General features: G+C 39.7%; 1 protein-coding gene across 4 annotated transcripts in view; it reads right to left on the bottom strand.

Moving 5' to 3' along the window:
* Window positions 1-17,190, bottom strand: part of LOC135321264 (ubiquitin carboxyl-terminal hydrolase 3-like) — a 289,286-nt gene that overhangs the window by 161,627 nt on the left and 110,469 nt on the right. For all 4 annotated transcript variants that reach the window (XM_064485505.1, XM_064485504.1, XM_064485503.1 and 1 more), the window contains one exon: window positions 1,072-1,132. In XM_064485505.1, the coding sequence (XP_064341575.1) occupies window positions 1,072-1,132 (61 nt within the window). The remainder of the gene's footprint in view (window positions 1-1,071; window positions 1,133-17,190) is intronic.

The raw sequence follows: 17,190 nt of genomic DNA, 5'->3' as shown, positions 1-17,190 counted from the left end.
AGGTTCCCCAAATCCTAGAGATTTCAAAACCACAACAACCACAATTAAGATACACAGTTAACATTCTCCAAAGGTACTCTTAAGTGTACATGAAAAAAAATACTCAATTCCAGGACTGAAAATAAGATGCTCTCTTCATGCAATGAAGGTTTATAAATAACAGTGGGGAAACAGTCCAAATAAATGCAGTACAGATTTCAGCCTGTGCCACTTGGTATGATTTCCCATCTCCCTGCTGCCGGGCTATTAACTTCTAAAGTAAATTCAAAGTGGGTTTTCCAAGCTAAAAGAGAGACTGAAATAAATGCGCTACTACAAGGCACACAAAGGTGGATGTTTATTTGAGTTTGTGTTAGAAGAGTTACTAACGTACTTAATATTTAAGTAACATCATTTTGGAGCAAAGACCTAGGAGGAAATGCTCAGGCTGGAACTGGGGTTGGGGGTGTTAAGTCTTAATGGAATGAAACATGTGGTACATTTGAGACAGCATTAATAACCCCAACAGGGAGATCGTTCTCAAGGGAGAACGATCTGTAAATATTCTAGTGTTTTGTTTTATTTTTAGAAAAATAATGTGTTATCTGGGATCTGATTCAAAAGTCAGTAAAGGTAAGGCTGGCACAGGTAATAGGTGAAACAAAATTGGCCACCTGTTGATAAGTGTTGAAGCTGGGCGGTAAAAATACAGGGTTCAATTAATTATACTCTCTACTTCTGAGTGTGCTTAAATTTACCCTAATAAAAGGGATTTAAAACAACCATAAGACATCAGAGTTCCTTATTTCATCTTTTATTACTAGCAGACTGTCACATATTACTAGTAGGTTGTCTTATTCATCAAATTAATTCTTCTGAGTACCAACAAAAAAGGGTTCTCCAGATTTTCCTCAGTTCCATCACCGAACAGGGATTCTGTTAGGAGAGGGAAGCCCTACAGAGAATTACGTACACACTATGATTAAGCAGTGGTGCTAAATAAACCCAAATCAATAAAACTTTGACACAAAGCTTAAGGTAAATTGAAAAAAGCAAGCTGGGTAGCAAAGCAAGAATAAGTATGTCACCCACCTTCCACAGTGGACACTTGAACAAGTCAGACAGACCCAGGGGCTTTTGTTGGACCGGCACACTAATAAAAAGAAAAATACACAATATACCAATTGTATCATGTTATTTCCCAGTTTCTCCCCTAATCTGTAATATCACATCCTGTGATTAAGTTATAAATTCCACGGCTGCTGAGGCGTGGTGAAATCACAAATCCCTGCTGTGTGAGTGCATTTACACAAAGTGGCTGCCGAATTAAAGTTAAACCAAAGAGAATTTAAGCTCATGTCCACAACAGCTGCTCATTTTAATTGTTGACTTAAATAGTTTCACCACAAGTTAAACACATATACACTTTTCTCCTCTATTACTTATTCCCTTTTACCACAGTCTCCAATAAGTTAATGACAGTCTTTTTTCCTCATTAAAAACATTTTAAAGTCTAATTTTTCAATCACGTCTTTGCCATGCAGATCATATACGTCCACAAATAAATGACAACTCTTTAAGTTTCTTCAGCGAGAGGCATAACTTAAGGATACAATTAGAAGACTAAGCCCAGTTCTTCCCAAATTAATGTCTGAGTTGGATTAAATGTAATTCTAATACGACAACGGCATGTAGTTCTTGCTGAGGGTATAATCAGGACATTATTTTAGTTTTATTATAGAGATGGGGCAGCCAAGAAGGGGTATGGAAACTTTTAAAAATATTGATTGCAATTTCGCTTGCTGTTTACTCATTCGATTCCTTTTAACGAAAGCCCAATAAACACAACATTTTTTTAAAGGAAAGGGATATAAAAATCACCTGTAAAGCTTTTTCTAAACACACATGCTCTACTCAAGCAGGGACATCTACATTGAGGTTGGGACAGAAGGACAAAGGACATGTCTATTTTGAGAAAAACAACTTCCCAGGTTGTTAGTCCAATACTAACACTTGAGAACCACCAGTGGGCCTCCTACGGGCACGGGAGGGGCACCAAAGCACAATTACACACTCGGGACTATGACAAATCCACCGCCGGGCACACAGTATGTGCTCAATAAACAGTTGTTGAATGGAGGTTTAAATTTCTTAGTTTAAGATACCAAGCTCTTCCAAGATCTGATCTACACTATATTGGTCTTGCTAATTCATACATCTCATTGTTAAGAAAAATTAGCCAAACCTGGAAATAAAGTGAATCAAGAACTGCAAGCACTTTCAGTGTGTGATGAAACACACTGTACAATAAACATCCCAAAGATTATTTAGTTAAAATACCATTGTTTGGTCTGCTGTTTACTACTGATTAGGACCCAAATTCCATAACATTACAGGTAAACTTATATATTTTATTTGGTAGAGATAATTTCTGTCCAGCAGACTCCAAAGGTTATGGTTTTACTACCTGCAGGACGTTAACCAATTTTGTATCTAGTCTAGCAATTTATTTAGTCTAGCAATTTATTTCAACATTCGTTCTTCAGTGCCTGCATACACTTAATTTCTCAAATGCTCTTGGAATCAGCTTTACCATCCTGCTGGTTCCCTCATTAAGGAGACGAATAAATTTTTGACATACATTCATTCTATGCTAAGAGGGAGGAGAGGGCAAGGAAGACTAGGAGAGTGCAGTGATGCACTGCCCGTCTGGCCACAACAGGGCACTAACTATTTTTCAGTAAGAAAGCTTTCAGTGGTAAGATTCCCCCTGCAGTTAGCCTGGGGCCTTGCCTTTCCCAGGTGCATTCACACATTTACATTAACTGATAGCAAGGGGGAGTGGAGGCCCCCCCCCCACCCCAGAGTCAGGGTTGGGAGGTGGGGAGGACTGCTCAGTGGTACAGTGCATGCCAAGCATACCTGAGGTCCTGGGTTCAATCTCCAGTAACTCAATTAAAAAAAAAAGAGAGAGAGAGAGATGGGGCCACCCTAAAGGCATTTTGAGATTTTCACTCAATTAGGTCCGATTTTATTGTATGTGTGTGTAAGCCACATGACAAAGGCTAACCAGACTGCCAAACTGCTACAATTATTTTAAGCAGATACAAAAGAAGACTATTGTGAAGGGAGACTGGTAGCTTTTTATTTGTACACCCCTGTGGTATTTTATTTCTATCAACAAGAATATGATGTTTTTATAGTTTGAAAACAAAGTCCCATGAAATTCATTTTTAAATGAAAAATAAATTAGAACGCAGCTTACTTGAAACAACAATTCATGATCTGAGATAATCTGGAGGGTTGAAAAACTACAAATATTATGTAGTTCTGTTCCTCCAGCAAATATTTTTCTTTCAAAAAATACTAAAAAAAAAAATTGTACTCAATCCAAAAGAAGTTTAATATTATCCTGAAATAATTATGTTATAATAATAGTAAGTTTAGGCCCAAGCTTTTAAATATCTGTTTTTATTTTTGTTTTGTTGTGTAATTATAGGAAGATTTTTTCCCCCTCCTTTAAATGAAGAAAAGAAAATCTAGAGCAAAATCACTGTTACTTTGGTGTTTCCTACCAAGTATTCCTTTCTCCCCCTTATGGTTGTAAATATACATAAAGCATACACAGTTTTGTGATCTGATTTTACAACCATTAGAACAGACTAAACCTAGTCTTATATCAATTATAACACAAAGTTGTATTAATTTTTTAATTTCTCAATTTCAAATTTTAAAAAAGGTACCCTAAGGCTGAGGGGAGGAAGGAATGGGGAGTAACTGCTTACTAGGTATGGGATTTATTTTGGGGTGATGAAAATATCTGGGAACAAGATAGAGGTGGTAGGTGTAGATGTATTAAATGCATTGAATCAAACCGTTCACCTTAAAATGGTTAATTTTATACTATGTGAATTGCATTTCAAATAAATAAATAGGCACTTAAGACACGGATGAGGAAAAAGAATAAAAGGAAATAAAATAGTACTGACTTTCTAAAACATTGGAAATAAGTGCGCCTTTTACCAAATCTCAAAAAAGACCTCACTTTCTGAGTTAAGAAACCCATTTTCTTCTATCATAAATATTTACAGTAAGAAAATTAAGACGATGTGTGTTAGGACAGCTGATTTTGGCTATTTAAATGACAGTACTCTCTGAGAGCTTAATACTTTCCCACCAGAAACATTTGAAGGCCAGGAAGCTATAAGCAATGGGTATTATGGGGCATTCTGAAGCCATTTATTACACTGCTTTGGAGAATATTCACTCTGTATATACACACCTTATCCAGAGTTGTAGCTAAGAATAGAACAAAAAATACTGGCTTTACAACCCTCAATTTTTAAATTTATTTTTTTACTTTAAAATCTCAAAAAACTAAGAATAGAACAGAGCATAGCATGAATAAAAGAATACTACAAATAATCTTAAAATCATTTATTTTAATTACCTTAGCAGGAAATACCTTTTTTTTTTCCTTCATGAAATCTTTAAATTTTTATTTAATTTTCTAATTACTTCAGAACAAACTAATAAGAAAAATATGAAAGCCTGACTTTGGAGAGAAGAGCTGAGTGAGCTCAGGGCAGGTTTTGGTCTCACCTCCCCATGAACTTGGACCACTGCGCAAAAGGGCCACCGCTTCTATATGAGGCGCAGTAATAATCAGCCTTGTCCTCAGACCGGAGCCCAGAGGTGGTCAGGGAGGCTGTGTTGCCAGACTTGGAGCCAGAGGAAATATCTTATTATGAAAGGTAGTCTCAACTTATAGCAGACAAGTTTCAAATTTATCTGTAGAATGAACACATTTCCTATGGAAACTGCCTTAGAATTTTCCAGGCTCTTCTATAAAACACTACAAGAATCATAATATAACTGATATATTATATTGTGTGTGCATGTGTGTGCATATAATAAAACCATAGGCAATAAAATGTTTTTAAGTTATAAATATACTATCTATTCAGCAAAACATAAAAATATTAAACTGAAGCTTTTTATTGTCTTAATCTTAAATGCTGGTACATGAGAGAAAGAGGATAATAAGGATGGAACCTTGTAGAAGTTCAAAAAGGTAAGTCTGAAAACTTATATAAAGGCTCTTTTTATTATGCCTAATTACACTTCAAGGTGACATCAAGGCCAGGAAGCCAGGCAGTGTATTTCTCCCAAGTTACATGTGGCCATAGCAGGGTTCTGGATCTCATAAACAGTCTTGTCTTCTTTTGCTCAGATTATATAATGTCCTCAAAGTTACTCTCCTCCAGCCATCTCTCCCATATGCTTAGATTCTTCCAACCCCAGCTGGGGTCTCCCTTCTCAGCCCCCGGGCCTCGCAGCCTGGGAGGCCGGTACTGTCGAGCTCCCTCCTCTCCCCTCCTCCTGCTGCAGCCTCAGCCTCAGGAGCCTCCCCAGCCCTGCTCTCCTCCCCTCCTGGTCACAAGCCCTGCAAGTGGGCGGCAGCGCCCCTTGGGAGGGAGTGGAGAGTCTGATCCTCTCCTGAGCTAGGGCCATTCCCCACAAAGGAGAAGCGGGGAGAGAGGTGCAGGAGCCCAGCCTCCAAAACACGCTCACACTCATGTCCTTTTCCTAAAGCCCCCCGCCCCCGCCCAAAGCTTTAACTCTCCCGGAAACCTGGGGGTGAGAACTGACAGGGCACAGAGGCAGAGGGAAGGCAACCAAGTGATCTACATTCCAGAGAACAGCAGTCTGCTCCTTCATCAAGAGATAGAGAAGGGCAGAAAACCAGGGAGCTCCGTGCTTAAAGGGGCCTATTTACGCACGAACGTTTTCGAGTGGTGTTCACAAGACGAAGTGGCACCCTCACTGAGTGTGACGTTCCCCCCACATAACCACTGGTCTTCAATATCCTTAGTATTCACTACACAGAACCAAATAATACAGAATACATGTGATAGTCAAAGCCCATCAACAATTCTCCTGAAATTCTAAATTTTTTTCTTATAAAACATCATGCACTAGTGCTTATGACACAACTTAATCACTGTCTCTACACAAAAACAGTTCAAGCACACAGCACTGACAGGCAAGCCACTTATAATGCATCCATTATTCAACAGCTGCTTCAACTGGTAGAGAGGCTCCTGAGCTTCTTAAAGATGTAGAAAGGGAGGATCTGATGACCAGGATGCCAGTCCTGGGCCCACCATTACTAGCGATACAATAGAGAACTTCACTACTATTCTGGGTCAATTTCTTCACCATAAAATGAGGACTAAGTAATTAGCAGGTCCCCTCTAATTATATAATTATTCAAAGAAGATAAAGCAAAAAGTAGATTAAATAATCACATCATTCCCCTACAGATATAATTCCTCCAACTCCACTCTCCTCCTAATTTTCTTTAAAGGCTTAGCAAAAAGATTAATTGCTAATGCAGTATAATCTAAAGGCAAACACATCCCCATCTCATTGCCCATCAGTAACAGCAACTCACTGCAACAACGAGGGTGGGAAGCGTGTGGAATCGCTGTACAAAACCAGTACAGACATGCTGTCACAGCAGTAAAGCTCAGAACACTACCCCACCCGCAACTCAGAGGATGTTTTAAAGTGCAACACTCGAAAAGATCAGCAACTCTTAAGAAAACATCCGTAACATGAGTTTTTTTTAAAGGTTAGTATTTATCTCTTACATACTATGTGCCAACCGCCACTACACACCGTTATAACTATTACTTCATTTAACTCTCTACAACCCAAGGAAGTGCGTACTATTATTTGGTCTGTTTTATAGGTAAGGAAGCTGAGGCACAGGGGTTATATGCCTTGCTAATAAATTAGTAAGTGACGGAACTGGGACTCAAACTTGGTGTCTGAAGGTATAGACTGCAGCAAAGCAGTAAGTCCAGAAAGTTGTCATTTTGCTTTAAAAAGATTCCACACTATGTGCTTCTGTGTATATATTATATACCTGTATATAAAATGTTTAAAGTCTAGGAGGGTGTATAGTAACTGCTAACAGTCACGTAAAAAAGAATGGGACGGGGGATTAGAGCCACACGGACCTACTTTCAACTATACTGTTTGAATTTTTTCAAAAAGCATTACTTCTTCTATAGTAAAAAGTTGTTTTAAATGTCTTAAATTTAAAGATACTGGTATTAAAATGTTGTCCTAATGAAATAAACTTATTCTAAATTATTAAATATGTGGTAAGATCCACCAAAATCCAAGATTACAGCTCTACAGGTTTGTAAAAACATGATCAATGAAAAAATGTTTGCAGCAGTTATTCAAAATTCTTTCTCTTTCTCTCTCTCCATAAAAGCATCAGTAGTAAAACGGTTATTCCTCTTGAAACTGGAGGACAGGGCAGAATTAGCATAAAAATTCTATAAATATTCCAGTACATATGTAAGTAGAAACATATTCCAGGAGTAACCCAGCTTACCCTCCAACTGACATATTTTTAAATGTTTGGAAAAAGGTATATAATCTTTATACCATGGATGCTCTTTGAATTGTATGTTCACAAGCCTATTCTATGCTGAAAGTCCTGAAGTCTCTGCTGTCTTCAACTTGAATCTTCTGAAATCACAGGGGGAAAGAGTGGTAACGTCACATAGAGAGAGCAGGGACTCGGCCATAACGTAGTCCAGGGAAGCCAGCTACACTGAGCAATGCCAGAGGTGCCACAGCAGCCTGAGGGCAGCCAGAACCACTGCCTGTCGCTCAATCACCCAAACCCAAGGCTGCTCGTTCTGGGAGTGGGTGCTGGGTTCCCTGGATCAGGGAACAGAAGAGCTCCCATACAGAGCAACAGGAGGTGCCCAGGGCCCAGGAAGGGAGCCAAGGCAGGGCTGGGAGACTGAGCATGAGCCCCACACCCACAGAGGTCAGAAGCAGCCGGCTGGGACTCACAAAGATCACAGAGCCCAGCGTCCGGGGCCAAGGCAGGAAGGCAGTGGTGAAATAAAGCTTATCTTGTAGGAAAGGCAATCTTCTCCACCTTCCTCCTCTGGCAGTTTTCTCTTGCCTCGGTCCCATTCTTATTCAAGGTGACCAATGTTAATCTCTTCTGAATCATTAGATGAGTAAATTGTTTTCTGGTAAAGTCACAGTTCAGGATTTCTCATAGCCATTCTCCCCTCTCTGTTTAAAGGCCCTACTACAGATTAAAGATGATCTCAAAGTCCTTGACACGCCTCCCATCAGAGGCTCATCTGCGTTCTCTTCCAAGCAACCTGGGCAGGCTCTGTCAGTGCCCTGACCAACTGAGTATGGCTGAAGGGACTGCGTGTCAGTTTGCAGGTCTAGGTTTTCAGAAAATGATGGCTTCCTCTTTCTACTGCTTGCAATGCTTGCTCTTGGGAAAGCCAGCCACCATGTGAGATGCCTAATCACCCTGAAACCAACATCCTATGAGAAACCAAATGACACAGAGAGACCTTGCAAAATATGATACCACAGAGGCTGGGGAGGGGAGGGGTAGGTGGGAAAGGGAGAGGGGCAGAAATGGAGACCAGGACACAGGGGCACAAGACATGTGACTTGAGAAGCCATCCTGGAAGTGGATGCTCCAGCCTCAGGTTCTCCGGCCGATACCACACCAGCCAAGTTCCTCCTGAACTCCTGACCCATCCTAAGATCATAAGCAAAATAAAATGGTTGCTGTAAGTCACTAAGATGTAGGACAGTTTGTTACGCAGCAAGAGATAACAGGACACCTGGAGAAGGAGGAGCATCAGCGATAGAGCTTCCGCCGTTCACCTCTGCCGAACAACTCGCTGGAATGACTGACGCTGCTGTTTAGTAGAAGTGAGGATGAGAGCCTTCAAGAGGTTCTACCCCACAGGAATCAAAACTGAAGACTAGACTATCCTCTCTGCAACAGAGGTAACGAGAGTAAAGCATGGCAGCGCATCATCACTAAGCTGCCACCATCCTTTGAAACGGTTCTTTCTTTATCCCACCAATATTTTAAACCCAGATTTTAATACCATATGACAACCCAATTCTTTCTTGAGCAAAACCACACTCCTAATGTTGCCCTACATTGTAAAAACAACCTTCAAAAATCTCAAAGACACTATTCCCAAATTCTTGATAAAGATTCTTTTAAAAGTGTCATTGGCACTTGCAGGAATTCCTTTTCTCTTCATTTAAAGCTCCAGAGCCTTGTCCTTCATTCCTTTTGCCTCTCTGGTTTATGCTCTTTAAGAAGCACTCCGGGAAGCCTCACATTTATTGAAGGTTAGATTTGAAAAACTGACTGTAGATAATTCTGAGTTGAGAACACCCTACTCCATCTCTGTTTCCAGTTCTCTCTTTACTACGAGCCCTGACGTGGTCCTCAGCCAGCCTGGCTTGACCCCCATCACACCCTATCAGCAATGTCTGATCCCAGGCCTCTGTAGCCGGCTCAGAGCCCACATCCTAAACAGACTCCCAGGATTTCTGAGGAAGTACTTACACTTTTAAGGTTCTCAGAAAAATGGTGCATAGCTAGCCCCGAAGGAGGAAGCAGGAGATGGGCACGGTGACCAGAACTATGCTCCACGCCATTTTGGTTGAAGTACACCGAGGCCTTGATCCCTGCCCTTGGCCTCTAACCCTGCCAAAAGAACTCCTTCCTTCTTTAATACAAAAATGTACCAAACTGACTTGGTTACCCTACTAGGGATGTAACTGTTACTCTGCGGACTCAAAAGGAACACGTCAGAGATCATGTGGCATAATGAAGCAAGCACGGGCTCCAGAACCAACAGTCTGAGGCTCACCTGCTGGCTGCGCCAGTCTCTTACTCTACGGCCTTAAGGAGGTGGTTCCAGAGCCTGCTTCCTCATCTGTCAACAGAGGACAGACACCACCTCTGCCTCGCACGGCTACGGTAAGGGACTCATGAGACAAGCGGTATCGAGTACACGACAAGAGGCCTAGCGAACAGAAAGCACCCAGTGCCGCTCAGTTCCCTTCCCTAAACATACACTAAAGAGAGTAAAACGGCTGCCAGGGGTTAACTCTGGTGACTGCGATTCTATACAAAGCAGTTAACATATGTCCACATATACCATGACTACTAATTCTCAGAACTTTTCCCCTGAGTTTCCACTCATTAAAAGGACCTGCAGCTGACGATTCCTTTTCAGAGAAACATTCCAAATATCTACGCCAAAGTCAGCAAAAATCCCTCAGAAACTCCTCTTTTATCTGACCTTAAATTAAATTATATTTAAAACATCAAATGAATGAGATAAAATAGTCTATTTTAATAAGCTTATTTCAAAATTGGTAACAACTATAATAATTACCTTAATGTCAGAATCATTAAATTTTATATATTTTAAGTAAAATAAATACTTCAGAAGCACATTTTGAGAGATGCACAAGGAGGCTTAGACAACTTAATGAGATACTACTCAGATAAAACATGTAAGTAGAGAAGCAACTTAGGTGTCAAAACTATACTGAAATACACCTGAGAGGTATTCAGAACAGAGATTAAATCATGGCGCACCAATCTAAAAAATCAAAATATACCTTGGGTGTTCCAACATCCATATAGCAGGGTTTCAGGCCAAGTCATTAAAAAAAATTTTTCTTTCAATTTGTAACTTTTGTTTTAGCAAAGAAGTAAACAGAAATGATCTCAAATCACACCAGATTTAAGATATGGTGATCAGCTTATTTTTACAGATTTAGGTTTAACCTTCTACTCTAAATAAGTCAATTCTTCTCTAAGAGGCACTGTCCTTGGCTCTTAGAGGTTAATTTGAGATTGCTCTAGCCTACTTTCCTAACCTTTTCCATGTCAGGACATGCATGAAAAATGGTAACATCTGAATAGAGCATGTGCATAAATTGCGGTGTCATCTCGGGGCCAGAAGTGACCTGCTTGGAGGCTCCAGGCAACCCTAGGTTGAGGGGATCATTATCTCAACATATACAATAATCCTTTCATGGCCCTTCTGAAGGGAAGCTGTGTTGGCCTGGTTATCCGGCAACGCAGGAGGAGGTCCCCCACCACCACCTCAATGCCCATTTGCTGGGACAAAAGACTGGGAGTCTTTTGCTGGAGAGCCAGCAGCATTATCTAGGAATCCAAGATGCGCCCCTGCGTTTATGCTACTCACTAATGTGCTCAGACCTACCAGAGAAAATGGACGCCCAAACCCTTGTTTCTACCCTATGTGTAACTGTCTTATCCAACTGCCATTCTATAACCCCAGGGAGCAGCCAGTTAACAGCAGGACAGGAAGGAACCCAACACGAATTAAATTAAAAGAGAAAAGCACTAGAAACAGCTGGGTCTGAGTACTCGGTGGTAAAAAGCACTGATCAGCATGTAAAAGGAATAGCCAGTTGCTTAAAATGAACCGGGACCTAGACTAACAACGCTTCCGAGGCCACTTCCAGCTCTCGAATTTCAAGGTTTCCCAGACAGAAATCAAAGTACAATAAATTATTCCACGTCCACAGCCTTAAATACATTTGTAAGATCACAGTAGGTGGGAAGATAGGAGCTGGCAGACAAATAGTTTGAAGTATTATTATAAAATCACTAACTTATTACTGCTCAATTAAAAAGTTAAACTTTTCTTCTTCCCTGATGATACCTAATAATACAAATATATGTCTGTGTGAGGCTATTAGCTGCAGCATTGTCTGCAACTGTAAAATCCTGGGAACAACCTAAATGCCCAAACATAGGAGAATGTTTGAATTCACTGTGACATTACAAATGGAGTACTATGAAGCTGTTAAGAATAATAAGGAAAATTACTACAAACATGGAGTGATAAACAGAATATACTATTAAATGAAAGAAAAAAATTTCAAAAGAATATACTTAGTTTGCTACCTTTTGTGAGAAAAAATAAGAAAATACTCATGTACTTTTTTTTTTAATAAAAAAACACAGGAAGGGTAGATCAAAGTAATTGATTGTCTACAGGGATGGGTAGCAATGAGAGGAAGGATCAGGTGGTGACACTTTTTGGTATAATAGTTTATCGTTTTAACTCTGAGGACCATACTCATGTTTTATACACATAAAGTAAAATCAGCAAGGATGAGGTGGGAGAAAAATCTAAAATGGAAATCAAACACAAACAAATGAAGCTAACTGCATGTCAAGTAAATAAGTGTATTAAAAGAGGGAAGGAAACTAACCCAAATAACTTTTGAACGTAATACTTTATACACTGTCAGTATACAGACAAAAAGAACTATAAACAAATATTGATCTCTAGTTATAAGGTATGGGTTAGCAGCTCGGACCTGATTTCTCTGCTTATGGAACTGAGCGAACAAGTACGAACGCTGAGGATAATGGGAACCAGATTCTCACTGATGGGGACAGAAAGAGCAAGACTAGACCTGTAGGGCTGAACTGGAGTTCAGGTATCAGTATGAACTCATGGTCTCACACACACACACACAAAGAGATACAGACATGTCTGTTTATTTATGTTTCTTAGCTCTTATTTGCTGAGAAATCTTAGTTTATAAATCTTACTCCCCACTAGAAGGAAGGAGGGCTACTTGGAGAAATGACTGATTTCAGGACTAGGGCAGGCCACGCCTGGGGCGTCTGGCTGTGCCAGGAAGAACGGCCTCCAAGAACAATGGGGGCATCTCAAAATTATGGCTTAAAGGGGCTCCCACTAGGCAAATCTAAAACAATTTGAGCCTCAAAATAAGTAACAGAGTATCACAGAATAAAATAAAAATCTATGAGTCCGTGTTAATAAAATAAATGAATAAATAAATGGGAGAGAAAGGAAAGCTCTTCCCTATATATATTTAGGAGAAATAAGAGATAGAAAATCTACATCTTGCAATCATCCTAGTAATAACTAATTCAGTTAAGAATCATCAATGGATGCTAAATTACTGGGTGCAAGTCTGACGAGGAACAAGACATTCATAAAATTATAAAGCATCTCCTACAAGTTACTTATTAATAATAAAGGGGAAAAGAGTAAATTTACAGTGGAATAACCTTGCAAATACTACCTTAATAAAATAATAGAAGTTAACATCACCGGAATGAGACAAACAACCTCACATGCCTCTTGACACGATGCCCTGAGAAGACACATTACTTCTGCAGTACTCCCACCAAAACTATGCATAACTTCAACCTAATCATAAGGAAACATCAGGAAAACTCGAATTGAAGTACATTCTATGAAATAATTGGCCTGTATTCTTCAAAAATAAGATGTGAAAGACAAAGAAAGGATAAGGAACTATTCCAGATTAAAGGAGACTAAAGATTGATCTCAACTAAATGAAAAGCATGATCCTGGATTAGATCTGTGGGAGGTGGGGGGGGGGACAAAAAAGGGGAAATAGCTATAAAGGACATTACTGGAACAATTGGAGAACTCTGAGTATGGAATGTGCATTAGATAATACTATTGTACTAGTTATTAAATGTCCTTGTTTTGACCAATATCCTGTACTTACTGAAAAGAAAGTCTTTGTTCTTGGCGGGGGGCGGGGTACCTAAACTATTTATGGATGAAGGTGCATTAGGTCTGCAAATTACTAGGCAGTGGGGAGGTGGGCAGGGGCTGGGGGGGCAGGAAGAGGGTGGATAAAAAGAAGATGCACACGTAACATAAGTGTGGGAAAATGTTGACAACTGGATGGGAGTTCTCTGTACTGTTCTTAATGTTTCTTTAAGTACCAAATTGTATCAAAATAAAAAGGTTTTTTGAGGTTAAAGAAATTTTATTCTTTACTTCCAATTAAGAACATGTTTTTCTTTTCATTATAAAACACAAGAGAAAAGGTTAAATTACCATCGTGCAGAGCCAAAGAGTACTATAAACCTGACATTAACTTCCCTTTATTGATGGATGATGAACTAATCCAGTAAAAATAGTACAACATATTGACTGCAGTAGTCCAAGTGGCTTTACAACTATGTTTCTTTTACATACCCAGCATCTGGCTTGTGATCTGGCTTCCCAAGCAGAGTCAAACCCTTGGGCTTATCTGCTCTCTCTGCTGACTCTGGTAATAGCAACAATACTTTGCTCTGTTCATTGGGGAAGGTAAATTTGAGTTTGAACTTTGACTCAAATATCGTACTGCAAAATTTCAGTTTGAGTGATTTAACTCTCTGGAGGGTAACTAATCAGATCCATTTCTCAGCACTTTGCCCTAAAAACCAGATTAAAAATATTTCATTTAAAAATAGACACCAAATTAAGTATGGCAGACCAACTTCTTGCTTCCCTCTCTTCTCCATCCTAATTTCCCACTAAACCGGACAATAAAGAAATTAAGTTGATATTAACTCCCAAAGATAAAGAGAACATGTGAGGCCAGCAAAGCAGATAAAAGATTTCAACACATTTTTGAGAGTCAGGAAGAAGTTAGAGGAGCAGTAACAACCTAAGCAGCGTGAAGGAAGCTACAACCTAAGTGCTGGCAGAGGAAAGTGTAGACAGGAGGGGTCTCTGGGCTCAGGGACACTGAGCACAGCAGACAGCAAAGGTACGGATGGGACTGAACACAAGGGGGTCCAAGGGCTGTGATGAACGACTGATTCACAGAACTTCCTACGTCCTGATGTCAGAACATCAGTGGCCAAGTGTACAGCCACCAGATGGAAAACTGAAAAACAAAATGCTGCAAAAAAAACCCAAAAAAAACTCCACAAAGATGTCTTCCTCCATTGAAGAAGGCAGCCTGCTCCCCAACCTCACAGTGAAGCCCACTGCAGACAAGCCTCACTCTTACAGACAAACTTACAGAGCTTTTCAGTGCCTGACTCTTCTATGAAAAGATAGACAAAGATGAAACAAGACCCTCGAAGAAAACATCTCATCTGAGAGAATCATTTTGAAAAGAAACAGAGGAACCCAGAGGAAACAGAAACAATGCAGGGAGCACAGAAAAGCTTCAAAACAAACTCTAAAACCCAGAAGTAATAAGAAAAGATATAGCAAAGCAACAGGAACAGAAAGAATGAAAAAGCAATGGTCAGAAAATGAGAAAAAGCCCTTAAATTAAGAATATTATTGTCAAAATTCAATAGAAAGAGTGGAAGGGGAAAAAAAAAGTAACTAGCTCAGGAACTCGAACGAAAAGGCAAAGAAATAAAAAGATAAGAAAATTACAGGTTCCACCCAGGGCGCTCAACATTCAATTAACAGGAGTTGCACAAAGAGAACGGCAGCAATGAGGAGATATAAGCATGGGAGGACGAGTGTACTCTCCAATGTGCAGGCTGAAAAGTCCCCTGAGCACCCATGGCAACAAGAGGAAAACTAACCACGTGAAGACACGTCATTCTGAAGTTCCAGAGCACCGAGGCTGGAGGGAAGAGCCCGAAAGTTTCCAGGAAAAAAAGTAAAAGGACCCACATGAAGGAACGGTAATCAGGAGGGCATCAGGCTTCTCAACAGAAGCACTGGAAGCCTAAAAACAAAGGAACACTGCTCTCAAAATTCTAAAAGAAAATCTTTCCAAACTAATAGTCTGTCGAGCAATCAAGTAGTAAAAGTAAAATCAAAATGTCAGACTTGCATGGGGTCAAAAATCTGCCTCCCCTGAGAAGGGAGCTAAATGATGTACTCTAGCAAAATGGTCTAATAAACCAAGGAAAGTACACACCTGGGATCCAGGAAATGGGAGATCCAATACAAGAGGACAGCAAGGGAATCACAGGATAAAAACTGCCCAACCGGCCCAGAGAAGACTCAGCTCAGATGGGAGTGAGAGAGCTCCGGGAAGGAGGTGTTCGGAAAAAAAAAAAAAAAAAAAAAAACTAACAGATTATGTGTTTAAAGTACTTGGAAAATAATACTCATAGACATTTCACAGATTTATAGGTTGTATTTGGGAGAAAATGTATAAAAGGCAAAGTAAGCAATTTTTTTAAAAGGCAGTTATTAACTCAAGGAAAAATAAGATGCCAGACAAGAAAAAGAGCAATCACCATTTTAATCAAAAATTGTAATCTAATTATACAGAGAAATGGAGAGTAGGGCAGAGGGGAGGGTAACGCAAACACTAATGTCCTCATTTACCATAGCAAGATGTCAAGAGATGATACCTAAAATGGATAAATTAAGAAATAACAGTATATTACTTAGATGCATGTAGGTAAATATGAGAGAGAAAACTAAATCGAGCTGAAAGCGGTTGTCTGTGGACAGGAGGACTGGCGGTGGCGGAGAAGCAGACTGCTGTTCTATTTTAAATCTTCTGATACTATGACTTAACTGTAAATATATATCACCTTTTAAAAACATGAATTATTCTTTAAAAAGTGATGTAACAGTCGTATCAATTAATGAAGTTGCCCAAACCATTTTTTCATCTTAAAAAAAATGCCTAAACTCTATTATACGAAATAAAAATTACAATAGCAGTTTACCATCTGGGGCCAGGCACCTACTGAATTCCCTGAACACTACAAGGCTAATTTGCAGAGCTAACGATATGTTTCCTCTGCTAAAGAATGTAATTTCAAAGCTGGTCAAAATTTGTCATCTGTGTATTAACAGATCCAGATGCCTACAGAGCCAGAAAAGAGAAGGCGTCTGCTCCTGCTGACTTCCTACACAGAGGCAAATTCTGACCCATAAGACTGGTCCCCTCACTGGCTCAAGCATTCTATTCTACTTCGAAATGGATTTTTGAGATCAGTTTTCAACATCAAATGAAAATAAAATATAGAAAGAATGTATGTGAAACTACATAGTCTCAAAAACTGTAAAGCACTAGACACACTTGTAATCACTCATTCTATCACAAACTCAGACCTGTTCACATCCACTTTGGTGAAAACCACCTAATGAAGCTAGCATGCTTTATCTGTTCTGCAGTCTTCTGCTAAATGCTGGAACTGTGCCCCGAACTCCAAATGAGAGGAATGGGTAGTGGGGACAAGGATTAAAACCACTGAAGTCAAAGCAGACGACTAAGTCAGAGTCAAATGGGCCACTTTGGCCTTTAAACGACCAGATACAAATTAACTGCATAAAAATTACCAGGAGTTGATATTGTTTCAAAAAGAACTCTCCCTAGGAAGCTGATGATACAGAGAATGAACACAAGAGCCATGAATCACTCAAGAAAAATTCTGGCATCTAATATTCCCATCTATTTAATATAGCAAGATCTGATGCAATTCCACGCTCTTGCCAACAACCTGAGTAAGTGAATCCATCGTTAAACAACAGGATTTTCAAAAGAAATGATCAAGCCATAAATGTAAACACC

This window comes from Camelus dromedarius, chromosome 5, assembly GCF_036321535.1.
Source record: "Camelus dromedarius isolate mCamDro1 chromosome 5, mCamDro1.pat, whole genome shotgun sequence".
NCBI lineage: Eukaryota > Metazoa > Chordata > Mammalia > Artiodactyla > Camelidae > Camelus > Camelus dromedarius.
The sequence above is the reverse complement of the archived record's forward strand: the minus strand, read 5'-3'. Positions and strand labels throughout refer to the sequence as shown.